Below are 19,244 nucleotides of genomic sequence, written 5' to 3'. Positions count from 1 at the left end.
GCCAGCAATGGTGGGGCTGGCAGTGGTGGCAGCTGGCAGGCAAAGCCGGCAGGCAGGTGAGCTGGTAGCGCTGGGGTTATTGTTTCCAGGATCCCTGAATCCTGGTGAAATAAAAGGGCAGTCTTCATCAGCTGAAGCATATCAGCCGCATCCTTGTGAGGAGCAGATTTAGGGAGAGGAGACTTTGATCCCCATAAGCGGTGCTGGCAGGCTCACATGCTGCCTCTTGCTGGGCATTCCACAGCACCTCCTGGCAGAAGAGGATGGTCACCCTTTGCTACCACCCACTGCCTTGCTGTCTCTGGGAAGCGGGCTGGCTTTTCGGGTGGCATGGGTGATTCTCAGCAGGGCAGTTTGAAGAGGTTTTAAGCTGCTGCTGGGAGCTGTGCGTTGAGCTCTCAGGCTGCATCCCACCCTCAAACACTCATTGAGTGACTGACTGAATGTGGTTCTAAATCTTGTAGTTCATCAAGCCTTCAGTGGCTGTTCAGTATAGGGCTGTTAAACTATTTAGAAAGTGTCACTGTAAGCTGAATGTCCTGTTAACTAATACATGTGTTGTAAGTGTGTCGGTTTACGCCAGCAGTAGTTGTATGACATAATAAGCTGTTTCTGATGTCTCACTGTAGGCAGCTAGACCAACAACTTTAAAATAAACCTCTTCAATTATACTGGTTATTTTTATCTAGTGCTCTCAATTTTCAGCTTGACCCAGTATTTACCTATACAATCTGACCAAGGTTAAAATAAAGACTGACTGATAAGTATTTGTTTAATCGTCAGAAGCCCCCTACTTTTCCTTCTTATCTCAGTTTTCTGACTGTTGGCTTGCTGTCACTAATTGAATTGCCACACCTAATCACTTTTCCACTAGGAAGCAGCCTGGGACTGATAGGAACCAAATATTTGGAGATCTGGGCTTTATCTGTTGAAACTACACCCATCTTGGGGGAGGGAAGGTTAATGAAGATAACCTGAGCCTCCACCTGAGCATCACCTGCAGGACTGCTGGTCCCTGTGCTGGGCCACGGCATGTACCAGTTGCACTAACCTCTGCTTTAAGTTAATGGTGAAATACCACTTGACACCTATGGGGTACAGACTTCATGTGTAAAGGGACATAGAGTGACACAGGGGGTGTCATTTTGCCCACAATGGGGTGGAGATGGATTTGCTGCTCCTACTGCTTGCAGAAGCAGAAGAGCAAATGAGAACCTGGTGCATGCTCCCAGGGGATGCTCCCATTGCCATTCCACCTCCTGGATCACGGTGGGGCTGGCTGACATTCTCCTTTCTGCTTCTCTTGCTGCATTTCTCTGCACAGGTGATATATCGAGCCCTGTCACCGCCGTATGCTGTGGAGGACCCGTACAGTGCAGAAGCCCAGGCACAGCTGAAGATCACCAACCTGCGGGTGCGGCTGCTGGAGCGGCAGGGCTGCCCTTGCCTCCCACCCGGCCCGTTCCCCCGGGTCCCACAGCCCTCCCCGGCCCTGCACTACGCCATCTATGACTTCATCGTGAAGGGCAGCTGCTTCTGCAATGGCCATGCTGACCACTGCGTCCCCGTCGCTGGGTTCAAGCCCATCAAGGCAGCTGGCGTTTTCCAGGTGGTATGTACATGTGCACAACAATGTCTGCACTGCAGGAAAGCAGAGTCTTAAAAGTAGTGAGGACAGTATAGAGTATGAGATAGGTCCAAGTATGCAATATTTTACATGTGATGCCCTGAATTCAAAGCTCACTGGGCAAATGTGGTCTTTACAAAGGAAGTGGTCTCCATAACGGGCTGAAGCACTGGGCTTCCTTTGTGCTTTGGTGTGGGGTCCACCAGGAGTCTTATCCTTCAAGAGTGCTCCACAGTAATTTGCAATAACACTACAGGTAAAATATTATAAATGTAGGGCATTTTGATGATTAAGAAGGAGATGAGCTTCTCTGAAGGCACTGCGCATCTTGTGTCTATATCCTCAGATATTGGATTGGGTCCTGAAGCAAAAGGCCAGAGAGCTGAGTTTTGGCTCTCACTCCTAGGCTTTCTTTGGACTTTGCAATATCTTTCTCCAGATAAAAGCCCTGTGCTCTGTTTTTGAGGGGACTCCCATCACAAAAACTCTGAGCTCAAATCCTTTGGGACCCAACACCTAAACCCCTGTCCTCCTGTGTCCTAAAAAAGTGAGGGCCATGCTGCTCCCTGCCAGTCTGGGACACAAAATGCCCCCAGCACATCTTGTCCTTTCTGGCCGTCTTAGCTGGCTCTGAAAGTCCTGGCTTTGCTGGCAAAGGAGCAGAGGGAAAGCCAGGGCAGTCAAACATACTGTGCTGAATAATGTTAGAAAGGAAAAGATCATAAAAAACCCATAAGGCAGTTACTTGAGGTAAGGACGTCTGGCATCCATCCAGCTCTTCGAGGAGCTCTCATTTCACTTAAATTATGGTCTCGGGCATGAAGCATACAGCATGTTTCCCTTCTAATAGGGCTAGTCTTGCAACATCTTGAAAATACACCAATTTGAAAGCATGCAGTGCTATGATTGATAAGGTTGTTTCAAGTAGCACTGCTCTGCTTTCCACAAATGTTCCCTGAGCGCAAGTCTTTGAAAGGAGCTGTTTGCTCAGGATTATTTCAGTGGGATACAGTTGCACACGAGCGTGCCCCAGAGAGTTGTAACAGAGCCTGCAGCCAAACACACTTCCAGTATGACTATAGCCTATGGAAACCATAGCGCACAGGTAACAGGCGGTGCTGTGGGAAGGAGTCAAGTGCCAAAATCACAGTGAAAACCAAAGCAAGAAATAGCAACAAGCCGCTGCGCTGGCCCCAGGCGGACTGAAGTTCAACTCCGGTTATAAACACATATGTGGCAGGAGTCCCAAAGGTGACGTTTCTGCAGTGGAGCTGACTCATTTTACTGTGCCTTACAGCTTATTCCGCATGTCGCACAGGGGCTGTGCCAGTGTAGGAATGACATAGCCCCAGGGTTTGCAGGAAGGGTCAGGGAGTGGTAAAATGTTTCATCTCCCAGTACCACTTTTTCCAACATAGGACTGAGGCAGCTGGGCCTGAGCCTGGTCTGTGCCAGGCTTCTGCCTGATGTGAGGCTGCTGTGATTCAGGGACTGCAGTGGCACCCCACTTGTGTACACTAGTAGGGGTTTGTCAGTGCATTGCTTCAAGATGAGAAGAGAGGATTATTTCCAAGATGAAAGCAATACATGTGTGTGTGTGCTAACAGACAGGGGACAAAAGATTGTGGGGTCTGTGGCTGCTTAACTGAGAAAAGTCAGAAAAACTTCTGAAAAGAGAGCAGGATTTCAGAAAGGGAGCATTTTTTGTACTTGACCTTAAAAAGCCACCTGGAAGATACTTCTGAAGAATTACAGTCAGTCATTCAAGTGTGAGATGGGGACTTCAGTCTTGCTTTTATGTGACTGTATCCATGTGGGGTTTTAGCAGAACCTTCACTGTAAAACCAAGGACAACAAAAGCTAGGAAGCACATTACCATTTCACAATATGATTACAAAATCTGACTCTGTTTTTATGCTTGTTTAGACCAGAGCACGCTCGAAAAATACTCCTTGATTAAGAAAGTTAACATCAAAATTCAAGTTTTGATACTTAAGATAGTTAAAGATCAAGTTTAGGATACTTAAAAGAACAAAACAAAACATAAAAATTAAAAAAAAAAACCCTTTTCAAAAAAACTGTACCTGTAAGTTTTCTTAACCCCCTATTTGGTCTCAGCCCACAGGCAAAGTCCTGAGTTCAGGCTTAGTTTTTGTCCCTCCTTGGCCAGTGAAAGACCCAAACATGTTTCTCTTCGTGGCAGTCACTGTGTGGGTACCCCAGAGAAAAGCTTGCCAGCAATTCTCCTGCTCACCCTTTCTCCTGAAGGAGAAAGGAATTTATGTAGGAAAGCTCCGGGTTCTGATTTTAGCATCAGAAATGCCATGTCAGCCTTTAGGTGAACTCCGAATATACAGGTGTGGCTCCTATCTCTCCATGAGCTTCAGGGCAAGACTACAGAGAAGACCTGGCTGTCTTCCAGCAATGGGAAGGGCTGCTCCTTGTGGATACTATGATCCCATGTTATACACTTATGTGTGACAGCTATCAGGGTTATACAGATACACTTCCTTCTCTTCCCTGCTTCTCCCAGATTTGTTCAAAAGGTCACTACCCTAATTTCATCAACAACAGCCTAATGCATGCCCCAGGAAAAATGTGCGTAGACAAACGCACCTCACACTGTACCATGCAAAGCAGTTGGATCAGTTTGTGAGCTGCATTATGTAGCAGACCACCCATGCAAGTAGAGAAATGGATTCACATTCACCAGAGGTTGCTCCTGATCTTCAGTGTTCATGAGAAGACTGGGTTTTCTGGCTGATCTGTAGCATAGGAGCTTCTCACCCCTTGCCAGTATCTCTGTGCATGGAGCTGCCGCAGTGTGTGCTTGGTCCCTCACCAGCTAAAGCATCCACATGGCGTGTTGTGTCATGAAAGAGATCAGCCTGGAGATAAGTAGGATCTTGAACTTTAGGACTCCAATGTGAGGAAAGCAAACACAGGGATACTTCTTGTTGGCTGTGTAGTTCTGCCTCAAGCTGAGGGCAGGACTTCATCCATCTCAGAGACTCCTTGTCCCTCCCTGACTGCAGAATCCTGCAACAGCTCAGTTAAAAGTTGGCCTAAACTATCAGTATTAGAGGGCTGTGGCCTTACTGTGGCTTCCTGCTTTTACACCTGTGAGATGAGATCATACTATCAATGGATGACTTCATTATCTCACTGATAATCCACTATTATCAACTCTCTAATGTTTCCCGCTCTGTCCTTCCTTTCCTCTCTTGTACTCCTGCTAGTGCAACCCCATCTGCACATCTTTCACCTGCATTGAGCAGAGTGAGAACACATGAAGTGGTATGGGTTTGTTCATCCTCTTGTTCTCTTTTTCCCTCAATGTCAGTTTAAATAACATGATACAGCAGCTCTCTTTGCTCTGAAAAAAGGAAGTGGGAATTAGAACTTAGTTCTATCTTCAGTGAAGCTTTCCATGGAGTTAAGACACACGCCCAAAGCAGTTTGGTGTGGTGCTGCTGCCATACCAAAATAGTACTGCTGCAATTACATTTATACACTTCTTTAATAGTCCAAGGTGCTGTGTCAGTGTAAGCCAAGGACTTTTCTAGGAACTGTGCTTTATTTTCTAGGTTCAACAGACAAATCAGTTCAGGAACCTGATCAGTGAATGAATGCATCTGAACCTGATTACTGACAGCTGCCTGACAATGGGACACCAAACCCCAGGTGTACCTCACCTCATTTTAGGCATGCATTTGATGTACCCTGGTTAGCCAGCTGATCTCCCCAAGCTCCTTCCATAGTTATGAAGGGATGGAGGGATACAGTATGGTTGGGATCCCAGGTAGACTGAGGTACTATGCTAAAGCACTTCTGTATAGTCAGACAGGGTGAATCTTCATTCCCCTTCCCATGTGGCCAACCCAGTAGCTGTTATAAATTGTTATCATGCTACTGACATCAAAAGGTGCTGAAGGTCTTCTCCAGCTCCACTGACAGAAGCCTATTGTGCAAGGCATAAAAAACCCCACCAGACAGCTCCCACACCCTGGGCAGGCTTTGTATTCTTTCACAAGAACAAGATAGGATATGAGAATTTTCTCATACATAAATTTGGTTGTATGGTGCTTTGGGAAAGAATACCTCCCCACATGCTGACGGCAGCCAGTAGGCATTGGTTCTAAAATTGGCACAGTGGCTCGAGTGCAACAGAGTTTAAAAGCTATCGTTAGAAACCCAGCGTGAATGACGTGATTTTCCTTTAGGCTGATAATATGCTCATTTTCCAGGAAAGTGAAAAAAATAGAGAAAATACAGTTTTAGCAGTTCCAAGAAAGAAATGCTATTAAAAGCAGTTGCCCCTCCCAGCTATTTAGCCTATTTACGCTTGGGGACATTGATTTTCTTTTAGTGTGCGTTTGGTTTGGACTCTATATAGTGGGTGAGTTCTTTCAATAAAAACCTATTCATAACAGGTGGCTGAAAGCATTTTTGCCTCGATGCAGGATTTCTTTCTCACTGCCCAACATTTTGGAACATGATAAATAGGGGGGAAAGTATTTTATAGCATTTGACTAAAGAAAAAACCCTATGTATTTGCAATCTGAAAGGAAGCATTGGAAGGTTATAATTCAGCAACAAAAGGCTCTGGAAGGAAGCATGCCTTAGCAACTGTCTTTGTATAGAGAAATCAGCCGCTCGTTCATCTTACAGAAGTCAACTTTTGTAACACTGTTTGCATTGTGCCCTCTAATGACTGACGCTGCAACAAGGCTGTCGAGCTAAGAGGGGAAACAGTGTGAAAGTGAACTGGGATGTAAAGACCCCCTGACAAAATGAAAAATGGTATGAGAAGGCTTTGCCGCTTAAATGAGTCGAGAGCTGTGTGAATGCTGAAAGGGGTGAGATGTACTGGGAATTGTGTTATGTACTTAGCAGTGATCTAGAATGACCCAAGTGAGTACGCCTTACAGTTAAACGTAAAACGAGGTGACTGAAAAGGGAGGAAAAAATGTGTGAGGGTCACGTTCTGCCTTCAGAAAGGTGCTGAGGTGACAGAGAAATCCCCAGGGCCAGGTCCATCATTTCCACACTCTACCTCAGGTCCCAGCAGAGCTGCTGGGCTGGTTTCTCAGCCCTGGCTCCCAACTGCTCTGTGGCACAACAGGGAATTTACAGGGCAACATAGTCTTGCATCTGGCCCTCCTACGGCTTTTACAGGCATTAATTTTGGCTGGCGTAGACAGTCTACTGGCTGTTTTTCACCTGCTGCCTTCTATTACCCAATCTTCTTGTCCTGTCTTTCTCCCATTTTCAGCTGTCACAGTATTATAATTTAAAAAATACCTGTCTGCCTATGGGCTGCAAGAAAGAGCTTGCTAATATTCACCTTCTTTTGTTGCTTCCAATGCACAAAAATCCTTTCTGTCATGCTGGAATTATTGGAAGAAAAAAAGAGTTTTTCTTCAATGGGATAAAGCTAGGATGGAGCGATATTTTAAAGCAGAGCTGTTTTAGTTATTTAGAGGAGTAACCATTATAATGCTATTGAAAGGGAATAAATACACCAGCCTGAGGCAAGGTTTTCGAAGCACTTAGGTCCGACATTCATTAAATTTCTGGGTAAAAGGAATAGGGGGGAAAAGGTATTAACTGAACAGCTGTGCTGAGAAACAAGTTATTAAAGACCCTGTTGCCCTCCTCTTGCTCAGTTGAGGCTGGCCATTTAGCTGTTTGGCTTGTTCAGTAGCAGATCTGTGCTCTGCTCTGCCTGGCTGAAAGGGGCTGGGGTCACCATGGGATCTGGAGGGGCCTTGTAGAGGCTGAGTTTTCTTAGGCTCCAGCCCATTTGAGCAGCACTGCTGTGAAGGCACAGCACTGTGGGAACTGGGAACCCTGTTGCCTGTGCCAAAGCTTGCTCCCAAAGACTGGAGCCTCCATGGCTGCTTCTGATGCAGAAGCAGGGCCAGCTGGTCCATCATGTGCTGTGCCTCTGCAGGTACTTCTCATTCTTTTCAAACATTAGTACTCATTTAAGCATAACTAGATACAGTAAACCAGGCAGACCAACCAGTATCTGCAGTGAGACCAACTGTGATGAGGCCAGACAGCACAGAAAGAGATGTTATCTTAATATTTGTGCTTTAGTTTAGATGCTTGAGCATTCTGTCTGACTCCATCTGTATCTGTCCATTGCTTACGCAGTCCAGTTGCTGTACTGTATTTTGCTTACTCCTGTTTTGATGATCCAGACATTTTAATAAGACAGGAAAGGATCACTTGAAAAGTTTTTTAAAGTTTCTGTCGTTTGCGTTGCTCCTGAGAAGTCTTTTAAGGACTTTACAGGTCAGTTTTAAAGTGTTATCTGTGCTGGTTACATCTGACCCCTGTGAGAGAGCAGCTGAAATCTATTCATTGCAAACAAATAAATCAGAAAGTCATCATTAGCCAGGAGTCTATGTGGGGGGATGTGTGTGAACCTACGCAACAAGTAGAAGCTGTTTATGACATGTTCGAGGTCCTCTTCTGTTCTGTTTACTGCTCAGGTTTTTCAGAAACCTTTTTCATGGCAGGTCTCATCAGCAGTCATACAGTTAGGAACAGCAAGCACACTTGGAAAACCACAAGTTAAACAGTGGAAGGCAGCATTTTCCTGTAGCTGAAGTCATGCCCCAGCTCTGGGCTGGATCACCAGGCACCCCGACTGGCCTGTATTGCTCCTGATGCTGGAAGCAGCTGATGCAGCTCTCCAGCTCCTTTGGTTTTATGGCCGACCTGTGGTATAAGCTCAGTACCATGCTGACAGGGCAGGCTGAGGTCTTTGAGCAGTAAGAGAAGCTGAACCATGCTCAGTTTATTGCCTTCCTTTCTCTCCCACTTTCCCTATGACTGGTGAAGGAAGGGGCACCAGGGTGGTGAGGCATCTCTCAGCTCATTTCAGCAGACATGGGATGCTGGTCATGTCTCAAGCCTGGCCATGCATCTGGAGAGACTTTTAGATGAAATGCACTAAATAAAACTGTATTTAGTAGCAAAGGAGTAAAGCTGCAAGCACAGGCAGCCACCAAATAGCTATGGTAAGTAGCTGCTCTCCACGCTCCACAGGAAAAGGCAGGGCTTTCAGCCTTGCCAGCAGAGCCATGCTGCTTTAGAGCTTGATTTCATTGCATCTAGGGGCCGTCGGGCTGCTCTTGCCCTCTGGCTGTGTCCTGTTTTCTTTGCTTTTGCCAATAGTGTGAGTAATGCCAGCAGCTGACAGGGCAGCTGGCACTAAGTGTGCTATGCTGGCTTTTCATCTCTAATTACCCCCCCCTTACACAAGGCTGTCTAGCTGTTAAATTATCTATCTGTCATGAACATATCCGAGTATAGTCACTCATGGTCCTTGTGTTATCCTTGGCTCTGCCTCTGTTATTCCTAGATTCTTCCCAGCTGCCTAGGATGAGTGGATATCTGTGTTTTGGGGGGTTATATTTTTTTTCCTCAAATTTCTTATGTTGGTGATGGCAAGGCACACAAAGCTGGCTGCTGAGGTTGTGGGTGCTATTTCTGCAGTACTGCAAAGGTGCATTCACGTTTGGGAGGGAGAAAAAGAGAAAGGTTCTGCAGTGTTTCCCAGGGATGCTTGGAATCTTGGCCCTTCTTTTTCTTTCCTGGAAATTCATGCTTCAGCTGGAAACTCTCTGCTAAAGGTCCTTTAAGTTCTCAAAAATATAATAAAGGTATGATTATACAATACCATGGCATGCAGATCCACAAATACTGATCTAATTGAAAATATAACTGCAGAATATTTGCCTTTGACTGAACGGGACATAAAGGCAGGCATCATGCTCGCCCTCTTTCTAGTCTGTGTCATAGTGTCTAGCTGGCGCGGTATCTCCTGTATGTTGGCATCGCTTGTGTCCTGGAGACTCTTTGGGCTTTGCTGTGGGTGATCCTTGCTCTCTTTCCCTTACTAGGTCCATGGGAAATGCATGTGCAAGCACAACACAGCAGGGTCCCACTGCCAGCACTGCGCCCCGCTCTACAATGACCAGCCTTGGCAGGCTGCCGACGGCAAAACTGGAGCCCCCAAAGAGTGTCGGTGTAAGTAGCCAGCCAGGAACAGTGTCTCCAGGGCCTCTTCTGGAGCATAATGCTTCTCCTCCTGTGCCTTTCTCCTGTATTTCCAAGAGGCAGCAGATACTGTGGTGGTGGGCAGGTGCTGGCAAAACAGCTTGGTGGGTGGAGAACCAATGCCATGCTCTGTCCAGCACCCACCACATGTTTGTATAGCAGAGACAGCCCTGTTTGCACAGCCCTTCACTTGGAAATCCTCACAGGGCCATGCTGTCTGTTGATTTGGCCTTTCTGTAGGGCCCAAGTGCATCTCCTTGGGATACGGTCTTCTGCAGTGGGCAGACTGCAGGCTGCTGGGGTGCCTTGAAGGCAACAGGCAGCCAGCATTGTCCTCTCCCTGGGCAGCACTGACAGATACATTTATGGGAGGCATGGCCTTCTCTGCCAGATATGGGCTTTGCTCACCCCCTGGGCACTGGGGGTAGGAGAAGGTGCGGGCTCTGGGGAGGTTTAGGGATTACTTCTATGGTTCTGGGCAGGATGCTCAGGGTGAGTGCAGGCTGCAGAGGACTGCAGAGCTCATGAGGCAGTCTGCTTCAGTATCAGCAGCAGTCTAACCAGAAAAGCACTAAGGTTTAACTACACCACCCCAGAAAGGTTTGCAGGCATGCTGAATGCCATTGTTCCCTGGCTACAATGCTATAAACACCAAAGCTAGCATCAGCCTTCTTATGTGTGCTATGGTCACATTCACTGCAGTATGGATGTTCCCCAAGGGAAAGACAGTGAATCCCTGTTTCCACCAGCAGCATTTGATAAGCAGGAGTTGGAATAGATCTCACTTGTCCCCTGACTTCAGGCATGTGTGCATCCAGACTTCCTCCACTGCCAGGGCAGGGAAAGAGGGATGCTTGCCTTCTCCCACACACCTCCCTTCCACCTGCCTTTTCCTTCCATCAGATGCAAGGAGCATCCTGACAGCATCCACATGGCAGATGCTGTACGGAGACCTGCTGCTTTCTGAAACAGAGAGGAAAGGATTCTGCCCCAGTAGAACCAGTGAGGTTTTCCTGCACCAACCTGTACTGGGAAACCCATACTGGAAATAAAAGTGTTAAAGAAATCATTTTTTCCTTAAATATGACCTCTAGAGGTTGTGGAGCATGGATGAAATTATGATGATGCTTCGTGCCTTTGAATGAATAACAGGTTCATGGGTCAGCTCTCCTATTCCAAAACATGGTTCAGATTTTTCATGACTCTTTTCTATAAATCAACATCTTTCACTGCCTTAATGAGTCTTTCTGTTCCCTTTCTCTTCACCTCAGCGTGCAAGTGTAATGGGCATGCTGACACTTGTCATTTCGACATGGATGCGTGGCTGGCATCAGGCAATCGCAGCGGTGGTGTCTGCGACAACTGTCAGCACAACACGGAAGGGCAGCACTGCCAGCGCTGCAAGCCGGGCTTCTACCGGGACCTCAGGAAGCCTTTCTCTGCCCCAGATGCCTGCAAACGTAAGTCAGTGACCACTCGCTATCAAAATGCTTCTCGAGTGGGAGGGTGTTAAAGGAAAGGTGAGATCTTCCTGCCCCTCCTTGGAGCAATCTTCTTGCTTCCATGAAGAGTAGGCAGTTCTTTGAATTCCCTTTTGATGCTGTTTGCAAAAAGCAGTGGTGTGGTTTGCGGGGCTAAATCCTTCAGATGCTGCTGCCATATCTGTCCTGAGGACCCCGGTAGCCTGGGGGCAGGGAAAGAGAGATGATTCATTGACTTTCTCCTGCTATTTTTGGAGAGCAAAAGCTGCATCATGTTTTCATGTTCTCCTTGTTTGGCGATTGCCGCAACCTCATAAGGGTGCCTCAGGCAACAGCTGATAAATAGCATCGCCCACCAGTGCTTGTTCGCAGCATCAGCAGGTGGGTATGCAGGGAGAGACAGGAACATGAGTTAAGTGATATTCCACAAGGCATGACACGGAGGAGGCCAGGCCAAAGGCAATGACTTGGCCACATGTGAAATCAAGTATTTCCCAAGCAGAAGCAGCAATCCAAAAGCCACGCTCCCCAGGGACCACTGTGAGGATGGTGACTCACTGTGGGGGACTCCGGATCCCCAAACCATGCTGAGTACATTACACTGGTCAGCTAAATATAGGGTGAAGGAATGCTCTTCCCTCTGCATATACAGCCACCCACTGGCTTCACCAGATTTCTCCTCACTGACCCGAGTCTGGAGGAGGACATTCATGAGTGACAGAAAAAAATCTAACTGACACCCTGCTTGTGTCATCTGAGGGGACACTGAGCACATCTCTCTCCTTCAAAGGAGAAGTACCTGTGTTTAAAGTAAGAGAAACCCTTTTGCCATAGGGAGCTGCATTCCAGGTTGGGGGGCTATATGAAGTTTCACTCCTGTCTGCGTGGTCAGGTGGGGAACAACTTTTGTCCCACTCCTTCACTGCACATCATAGAATCATAGAATGGTTTGGGTTGAAAGGGACCTTAAATATCATCTAGTTCCAACTTGTCTGCCACAGGCATGGACACCTTAGTAGACCAGGTTGCTCCAAACCCCATCCAACCTGGCCTTGAACACTGGCGTGGATAGGGCAGCCACAGCTTCTCTGGGCAACCTGTGCCAGTGCCTCACCACCTTCATACCGAAGACTTCTTCCTAATATCTTATCTAACTCTACCTTCCTTCAGTTTAAAACCATTTCCCCTTGTCCAATCACTACAGGACCTTGTACAAAGTCCTTCTCCAGCTTTCTTGTAGGCTCCTTTTAGGTACTGGAAAGGCTGCAGTAAGGTCTCCCTGGAGCCTTCTCTTTTCCAGGCTGAACAGCCCCAGCTCTCAGCCTCTCTCAGCATGATCCTCATGAGACAGCCCTGACAGCCTGTCACAGAAGTCCTTCTCTTCTCCTTTCACTTACTGAAAGGAGGAGCAGCAGCAGCTGAACTGCCTGTTTTACAGCCCTAATGCTCTTTATGAAAACAGCATTGACCACAGTTCTCCATTACTTGTGTAAATAATTATTTCACTGCTATAGTATGTACACAAATTTGATTTTTAAATAGTGAATTTAATGACTTTTTTAAGTTCCTTTACCTACTTGTGTACATCAGGGTTCCAAGTCTTCTCCTCTGAAACATCAGAGATACTTTTCCTACATAATTATTGCCAGAACTTAGGCAATGAACTTTTCTTTGGGAGTTTAATTAGTAAAAAACCAGATTTAAATATTGCACTTAGATCCAAAGTAGAGGCTTGAGGAGTTCTTTCTAGATCACAGATTCATCCTTGCTGATTAAAAAAAAACCCAATTGGATTAATTAACTGCTGGTAGATAACACAGGAGAAAAGACTGAAATAAATTCTGTATGGGACCCTCAAGCTCCTAAATGTGCTTTTACTGGGGTTGTGCTACCTTTGCTAGGGCTGTAATTCATGATGCGCTCTATGTGCCAGCTCCTATCAGGGAAGACCACACACTTTTCTGAGGGCATCGAAGCCAGGTCAAGCTTTGGCACTGATTTGAGTGCAGTCTTCCGGACACCTAAAAATAATGTCCTTCACTTTGGAGGTGGCAGGAGTGGCCACCATCTCCTGTGATGTGCCATCAAGGAGATGGAGTTTCACAAGGGACCTATCATAGAGTTTTCCTGGTGCCGAAACACCCAGCGCAAGCCCAGAGGCTGTTTGGAGGGTCCAAGAGGAAGTGAAACAGCACCTCCTGGGCTGGCCAGCACAGAGATTTCTTCCTTGCAAAACCAGATGAAAACAGAGGTCTTGGGATGTATTTCTGCAAAACAGCCACGGCTCAAAGGGAAGGCTGCCAACAGTGTGCGTGTGCCTGTGTGCAAGTTAGCCCAGTGCTAATGAAGTCAGGCATTACATCACACCATTAGCTTTGTGTTAGCCAAATCCCAGGAGACTTGATTAAAAAGTTCCTCCCAGCCCTTCTGGGCAGGAGGAAGCAGTGGAGATGAGATAATTAATGGGTATTTTTGTTGACGTATGCCAGTGCTTGGCCTTCTTGACCTTCTGCACTCATCTCTAAATCACCAGCCCATGGCATTCCATGTATTTTTCAAAAAAAAAGTGCCTGACATAAAGACTATAAATTTGTTTCCATTGCTCTTTAATACAACGATCCAGCCTCTTTATGGACCGACTGTGTATCTGTGAACTCTGGTATTTAAAGGCCAAAAGTAACATGTATTTGACAAGAACTGTAAGATAGCCTTGAGTACAGTGTGAAAACACCTATATTTATTTACCTTCTGCTTTAAGCGCATGTACTTTGTTGGGGTTTTTTTTGTAGTTATGAGTTACAGAGCATGAGGTACTCAAGTATCTCAGCATGAAGTGCTCATAACCCCAGCATAAATAGGGTTCCACAAAAACGTAGGGGTCATCTGAATGCTTTCCTTTCAGAGACCGTATTGCTACAAACGCAGAGATTTTTTTTCTCTCTAGCCTTTTCAAACCCTCACAAATAATCTCCTCCTTATGATCCCTTTACTATTGCCCTTCTGGTCTCCCACTGCAGGGGATGCTCCCTACACTCAGGGACCCAGCATCTCATGGGGGAGCCCAGCAGCTTGCAGGGCCATAGCAAATGACTAATGGCTGTTAAATTAAATTATATATGAGTAATTGCAGCCTGTGCCTGGCACATTTCCAAGGACCATGCCATGGTCTGCAATAACAAGGGATGTGCATTGTGCCCTGTTACTCTTTTGGGGAAGGCCATGGCGCTGACTGCTTGCTTCTGGCTCAAGGCACCATTATTGCTCAACTGCAGGGCAGCATTGAAAATTTTAACATACCAAGGTCAAAGTAAATAAAGGAGTTGTTAAGCCATAATCTTTAAGGATACTTCAAAGATTCTTGTAGGTGAAGAGCATATATAATATTTGCTCAGAAGTAGGTGTGTACCCGATAAAACAAGACATTCTGCCATTTAAAAGAACAATCTGATGACTCTTTTCCCCTGCCATACCTATCGGTCCTTTTCTTTACATCCCTCATGAATTTAAGCCTCAGCTACAGTATAATTGCAGACAATAAATTGGGGTTTATAATTGCTGAGTTTATTTTTGCTTTTCAACTGTAGGGTTTTGAGGGTAAATATTTGTCATTTCCGAAGGTTAGTGGGCAGCTGAAGAAACCATGGTGCTAGCACCAATCCAGGGTGGGGAAATCCAGCTCCTCTGGAGTCCCACTCACTGGGTTTTGATGCCAGTCAGCACATGACATGCCAGGACAGGCAGCTGTTATTTCACATGTGTATGGAAGTCATGTGCAAAATAATGCTATGTGCTACAGGGTGGTGAGTATTTAACTATGCTGCTTACAAATCACAAAGAAAGCGGTGCCCAGCCAGCCCTTCTCACACTGGAGCTCCCTTGGCCATGGAAACCACTAGCCTTTGCAGAGGGGTGGCCACTATCACTAGCACATGAGACAGGCACTACCTCAAAGCCTTGCACTGAGAGTCTTGCACTCTACACCCATGTATCCACCACAAAGTGCCATCCAACACTGTCTGTATCTATCTGCTTTATCTGCTGCTCAGCTGCTCCTCTTGCCTTTCTGGAGGGGGTCTCCTACAACCTCTGCTACAGTGAGGTGCAGATTGGGGGGAAGGAGGAAAATGGAGTCTAAAACCAACACTCAGTGCAGCAGTCCATGAAGGAGCAGTAGCTGCAGCTGGCCAATGTTGCATAATCAGTCCTGCAGTCTTTTCTTCCTGCCGTTGCCATAGTATGGACACACTTGGTCCTATTTTCATGCAGCTGTTTCAAAGTTGGTACAATGAGCTAACATTTGAGCTTTAGATTCTCATTTCTGTGCTCAGTGCATAGTGATGATAGTGCACTGTATGTCTCTGCATTGCTCAGCCCATTCCCACTGCAGCACCTCACAAACATTTACAGTCTTCTGAGTTTGCCACCCAAAGCATCCAGCTTAATGGCGTTCAGTATCATCTTGAGCCTCCACCCAAGGTACAAGACCAAAAAGCTTCAATTCACCAGCCACCAATGGAAAGCAGGTTGGCGACTTGGGGATCTCATAGGGGAGCAGCCAGGAAGGACAAGGTTCGTGGATGTGGGTGCGCAGCCCTTATAGAAATGACCAGCCTTTGCAGCACATCTCTTTGAAGCTTGTATTAAAAAATATAGCTAACCACATGCTCATTTTTCAATGTTGTTTTAATTGCCTCTGAGCTTGCTGCTATGGTTTTCATAACAGCCTTTGTAAATTTAATATTCTTGCCTCACCACGGTGTTGCCACTGCCATGAAATTTTCCATTAGGAAAACAAATTGTGTGAATACGTTGTCTAAAACATTAAAAGCTCCAGCCCCAATAGGGGCTGGGTGTTAAACAGCTGAAACCCAACTGAAACAGGACCAAATCTCTCTCTGAGCACTGAGTTTAGCTCACTGACTGCAGGGGAATAGAAGAGCTTTAAGTGCTTGATATTTCCCCTGAAGGGGCCGAGGAATGCCAGAAATACCCACCACATCTAGTAGGAAAAGAGCATTTGACTACATGTATCAGGTGTAAAACACTTCAGAGACTTCAGGAGAAAGGTATGTGAGGTGAGCACTGCTGAAAACTATGCTATTAAAGGTACTGGAGTTCACTGCCTGCAGCTAGTAATGCAGTTTGTGGAGAGGCTTTCTAATCTTTTAATTTTATATAATTATATTTGTTTGGAAATGGAAAGGGTGGGGAAAAATTGAGGATTACTTTGGCAAAGATTTTGGGATCGTAGTCGCCTCTAAGTTAACTGCCAATATTAACCTGTCCTTTAATACTTTGAAATGACACTCCAGGTATGTCAAATCCCTGAAACCACAAAAATGTTGTCAGAGCAAAATTAAATATATGCACAGAGCAATGAGTATTTAAAGAGAAAGAAAGGTTGTGCTGCATGCAGTGGCTTTTTTGCTTTATTGCCTTCAGGTTGCAAACTCAAAATATTTGCATTGGAATTTGATGAAAAATTTCCCCCAAAATGAAATTTTCTCAGGAAATCTGATTTTTATGTAAATGGAGCTTTAGACTGAAGTCTTCCTGCAGGGAATGTTCTGCCATAATGCTCAAGGCTGATCTTAACGTGTCCCAGTCAGAGAACCAAACCCTGAGGGCAGGAGAGCACAAGTCACCCAGCTGCTGGTCCTGTGGGGGGACTCACGCTGCCTGCTGGCCAGGCCAAATGTCCAGAGGTTTGGATCACACTTCTGTTAGGTGTATTTCTGGTGTTTGAAAAGATTAACATATTTGGGGAGAAAAAGACTGCAGTCTCACAACAGATGCAAACTGCATTCATGCCAAAGAAAAATCCTAAGCAGTAGGCAAGGAAAACTTCACCTATCTTAAGGCATCCTTTCTAATTTGTGATAATGGCCATTTCTCCCAGTGTGTCCCAGTACGCTTCTAGTGCATTCTTCTGCTGTGAGGGGCTGTGGGAGAGGCAAAAAGAGCAGCCAGCATTTCTGACATGCACTCTGCAAACCCGTGTCCTGGAGTGTACCCAAAAGCGTATCTCTGAGCTGTTGGTGTCCTCATTCTTGTTTGTTTGTTTGTTTGTTTTTAAGTCATTGAATTAAGTAGGTTGGAAAAGACATTCAAGATCATGAAGTCCAACCATTACCCCAGAACTGCCAAGTCCACCACTAAACCATGTCACCAAGGGCCTCATCTACACAGTTTCTGTATGCTTCAAGGGATGGTGATTCCACCATTCCCTGGGCATCCTGTTCCAATGCCTGACTACTCTTTCAGTGAAGAAATTTATCCTACTAATTGATAGCTTTAAAAGAAAACCAGAGACAGAGGGGTACTTCTTTGCTCAGCCTCCACTTCAGTTAAAATGACTGTTCTGAAGGGGGTTTTAACCTCCTGGATGCAAGACAGTTGTTGTTACTTTAGAAAGCAATTGCACTCTGATGCATTTTTTCAGTGAAGCACCCACAGCTGCTTAAACATCATTGCAAGCCAGGCACATCCCTGGGTATTTGGCTGGACTGGAGTCTGGGTGCTACAAGGAAAGTAATAAAAGCCTGTTTGGCAAAAGATAACATGACACCAGGGTAGGTTGACTAATTAAGATAGCTCAAAAAGTGAAAATCATACAGATTCTGAAGGGGAACTGCTCAGACGTGTATGGGTGAGGGTCAAAAACAAAGCCCAGATCCCCCACCGGTGTCCCTGGCAGGGCGGTGTTTTCGCGGGCATCTCCTGCACCCCTGTCCTGCAGAGCTTTTGCACTCACAGATGCTCTCTCCCACAGCGTGCTCCTGCCACCCCCTGGGATCGGCCACTCTCCCCCTGGGCCCTGGCACCTTCTGCGACCCCAGCACCGGTGACTGCCCCTGCAAGCCTGGCGTGGCAGGGCCCCGCTGCGACCGCTGCCTCCCCGGCTACTGGGGCTTCGGTGCCTATGGCTGCCGCCCCTGCGACTGCGCCCGCAGCTGCGACCCACACACGGGTGACTGCCGCAGCAGCAGGTGAGATGGGGGGCCCAGACATCCGCTCCCAGCCTCACCGTATTCCTGGGATCTCCATCCCATCGGGGGCCCAGGGCACCCACTCCCAGCCTCACCTTACTCCCGGGATCTCCGTCCCAGGGAAGGCATCACACCAACCCCATTTATGTATGGCACATGAGCTGAAAAATATCCATTATATACCATATTTGGGATTGGTATGGTCAGGAACTGGGGTCAGAGCAGGAGCTGAGGCTGTGGTTCGCCTGGGTGCCTGGCACACCATGGCATGGCACCAGTGATGTTTGATTACCGGCTCTCAGTGCTGGTGATAATGTATTGGGTGTTTTCCATAACCTTCGCAGGTGCTTCCTTTCCACAAGCAAAATATGGGCCTCAAGGACGTCTGAGTGAGAGACCAAAGCTCAATATTGTTGCTGGTGCAACTCAGCTTGTGTTGGACTTGGAGTCAAGCTCTGACTTTAGAAGACAGTATATTTTAATAACAGTTCACCCTCTGGATCTTATATGTTGCTTCTTTTTTACCACACTGGGGTTATTTATAGAATATAAACCCCTCTAATTTATTTCAAACCCAAAATGGATTCATGACCCAGTCTGACAATACTCAACCTGTTCACTTTGAAAAATTGCTCCTGACATTTAGCATCACCAAGACATGCAGTCATGTTGGATGGGTTGGTAGAGGCCCTGCTTTCCACTGGCTCCAAATTGACCATGTCCCTTTCCCTCCAACAGCTCAGACGTGACCTGGCACAATGAAGCGCCTCCTTTTCAGGCAGTGCTTAATGAGAGCGAGCCCACCTGGGGCTGGGAGGATGAGCAGGGCTTCTCAGCACTCCGGCACTCCGGTAGGACAGCAGCTTCATGTGTGTTTCCCTGCCCCATCCCTCCCACCAGCAGCCAGTTCACATGCAGTCTTCTGCACTAGCTTGTAATTAACACCGTCAGTTGTAGGAGGGGATGGATGTTCTGCCAGTAACATCCTGTGTGACCACCTCCTACCCCTCCACAAGCTGGAGGAGTCTTATAGCTCATCCCATCAATGTGAGGACACTCTAGGCAGATGCT

The 19,244-nt window shown here is 46.6% G+C and overlaps 2 protein-coding genes across 4 annotated transcripts in view; one reads left to right on the top strand and one right to left on the bottom strand.

The window, feature by feature from the left end:
• Window positions 1–19,244, bottom strand: part of SNRPF (small nuclear ribonucleoprotein polypeptide F) — a 273,142-nt gene that overhangs the window by 56,948 nt on the left and 196,950 nt on the right. The window lies entirely within an intron of this gene.
• The window catches only part of NTN4 (netrin 4), a 46,488-nt gene that overhangs the window by 18,971 nt on the left and 8,273 nt on the right, over window positions 1–19,244 (top strand). For 2 of the 3 annotated variants that reach the window (XM_065670727.1, XM_065670743.1), the window contains exons 3-7: window positions 1,325–1,612; window positions 9,547–9,673; window positions 10,975–11,163; window positions 17,957–18,173; window positions 18,912–19,024. In XM_065670727.1, the coding sequence (XP_065526799.1) occupies window positions 1,325–1,612; window positions 9,547–9,673; window positions 10,975–11,163; window positions 17,957–18,173; window positions 18,912–19,024 (934 nt within the window). The remainder of the gene's footprint in view (window positions 1–1,324; window positions 1,613–9,546; window positions 9,674–10,974; window positions 11,164–17,956; window positions 18,174–18,911; window positions 19,025–19,244) is intronic. The other variant, XM_065670734.1, reaches the window with a different exon arrangement.

The sequence above is a fragment of the Lathamus discolor genome, chromosome 1, assembly GCF_037157495.1.
Source record: "Lathamus discolor isolate bLatDis1 chromosome 1, bLatDis1.hap1, whole genome shotgun sequence".
NCBI lineage: Eukaryota > Metazoa > Chordata > Aves > Psittaciformes > Psittacidae > Lathamus > Lathamus discolor.
Note: the sequence above shows the minus strand (reverse complement) of the source record. Positions and strands in the feature narration are given on the sequence as shown.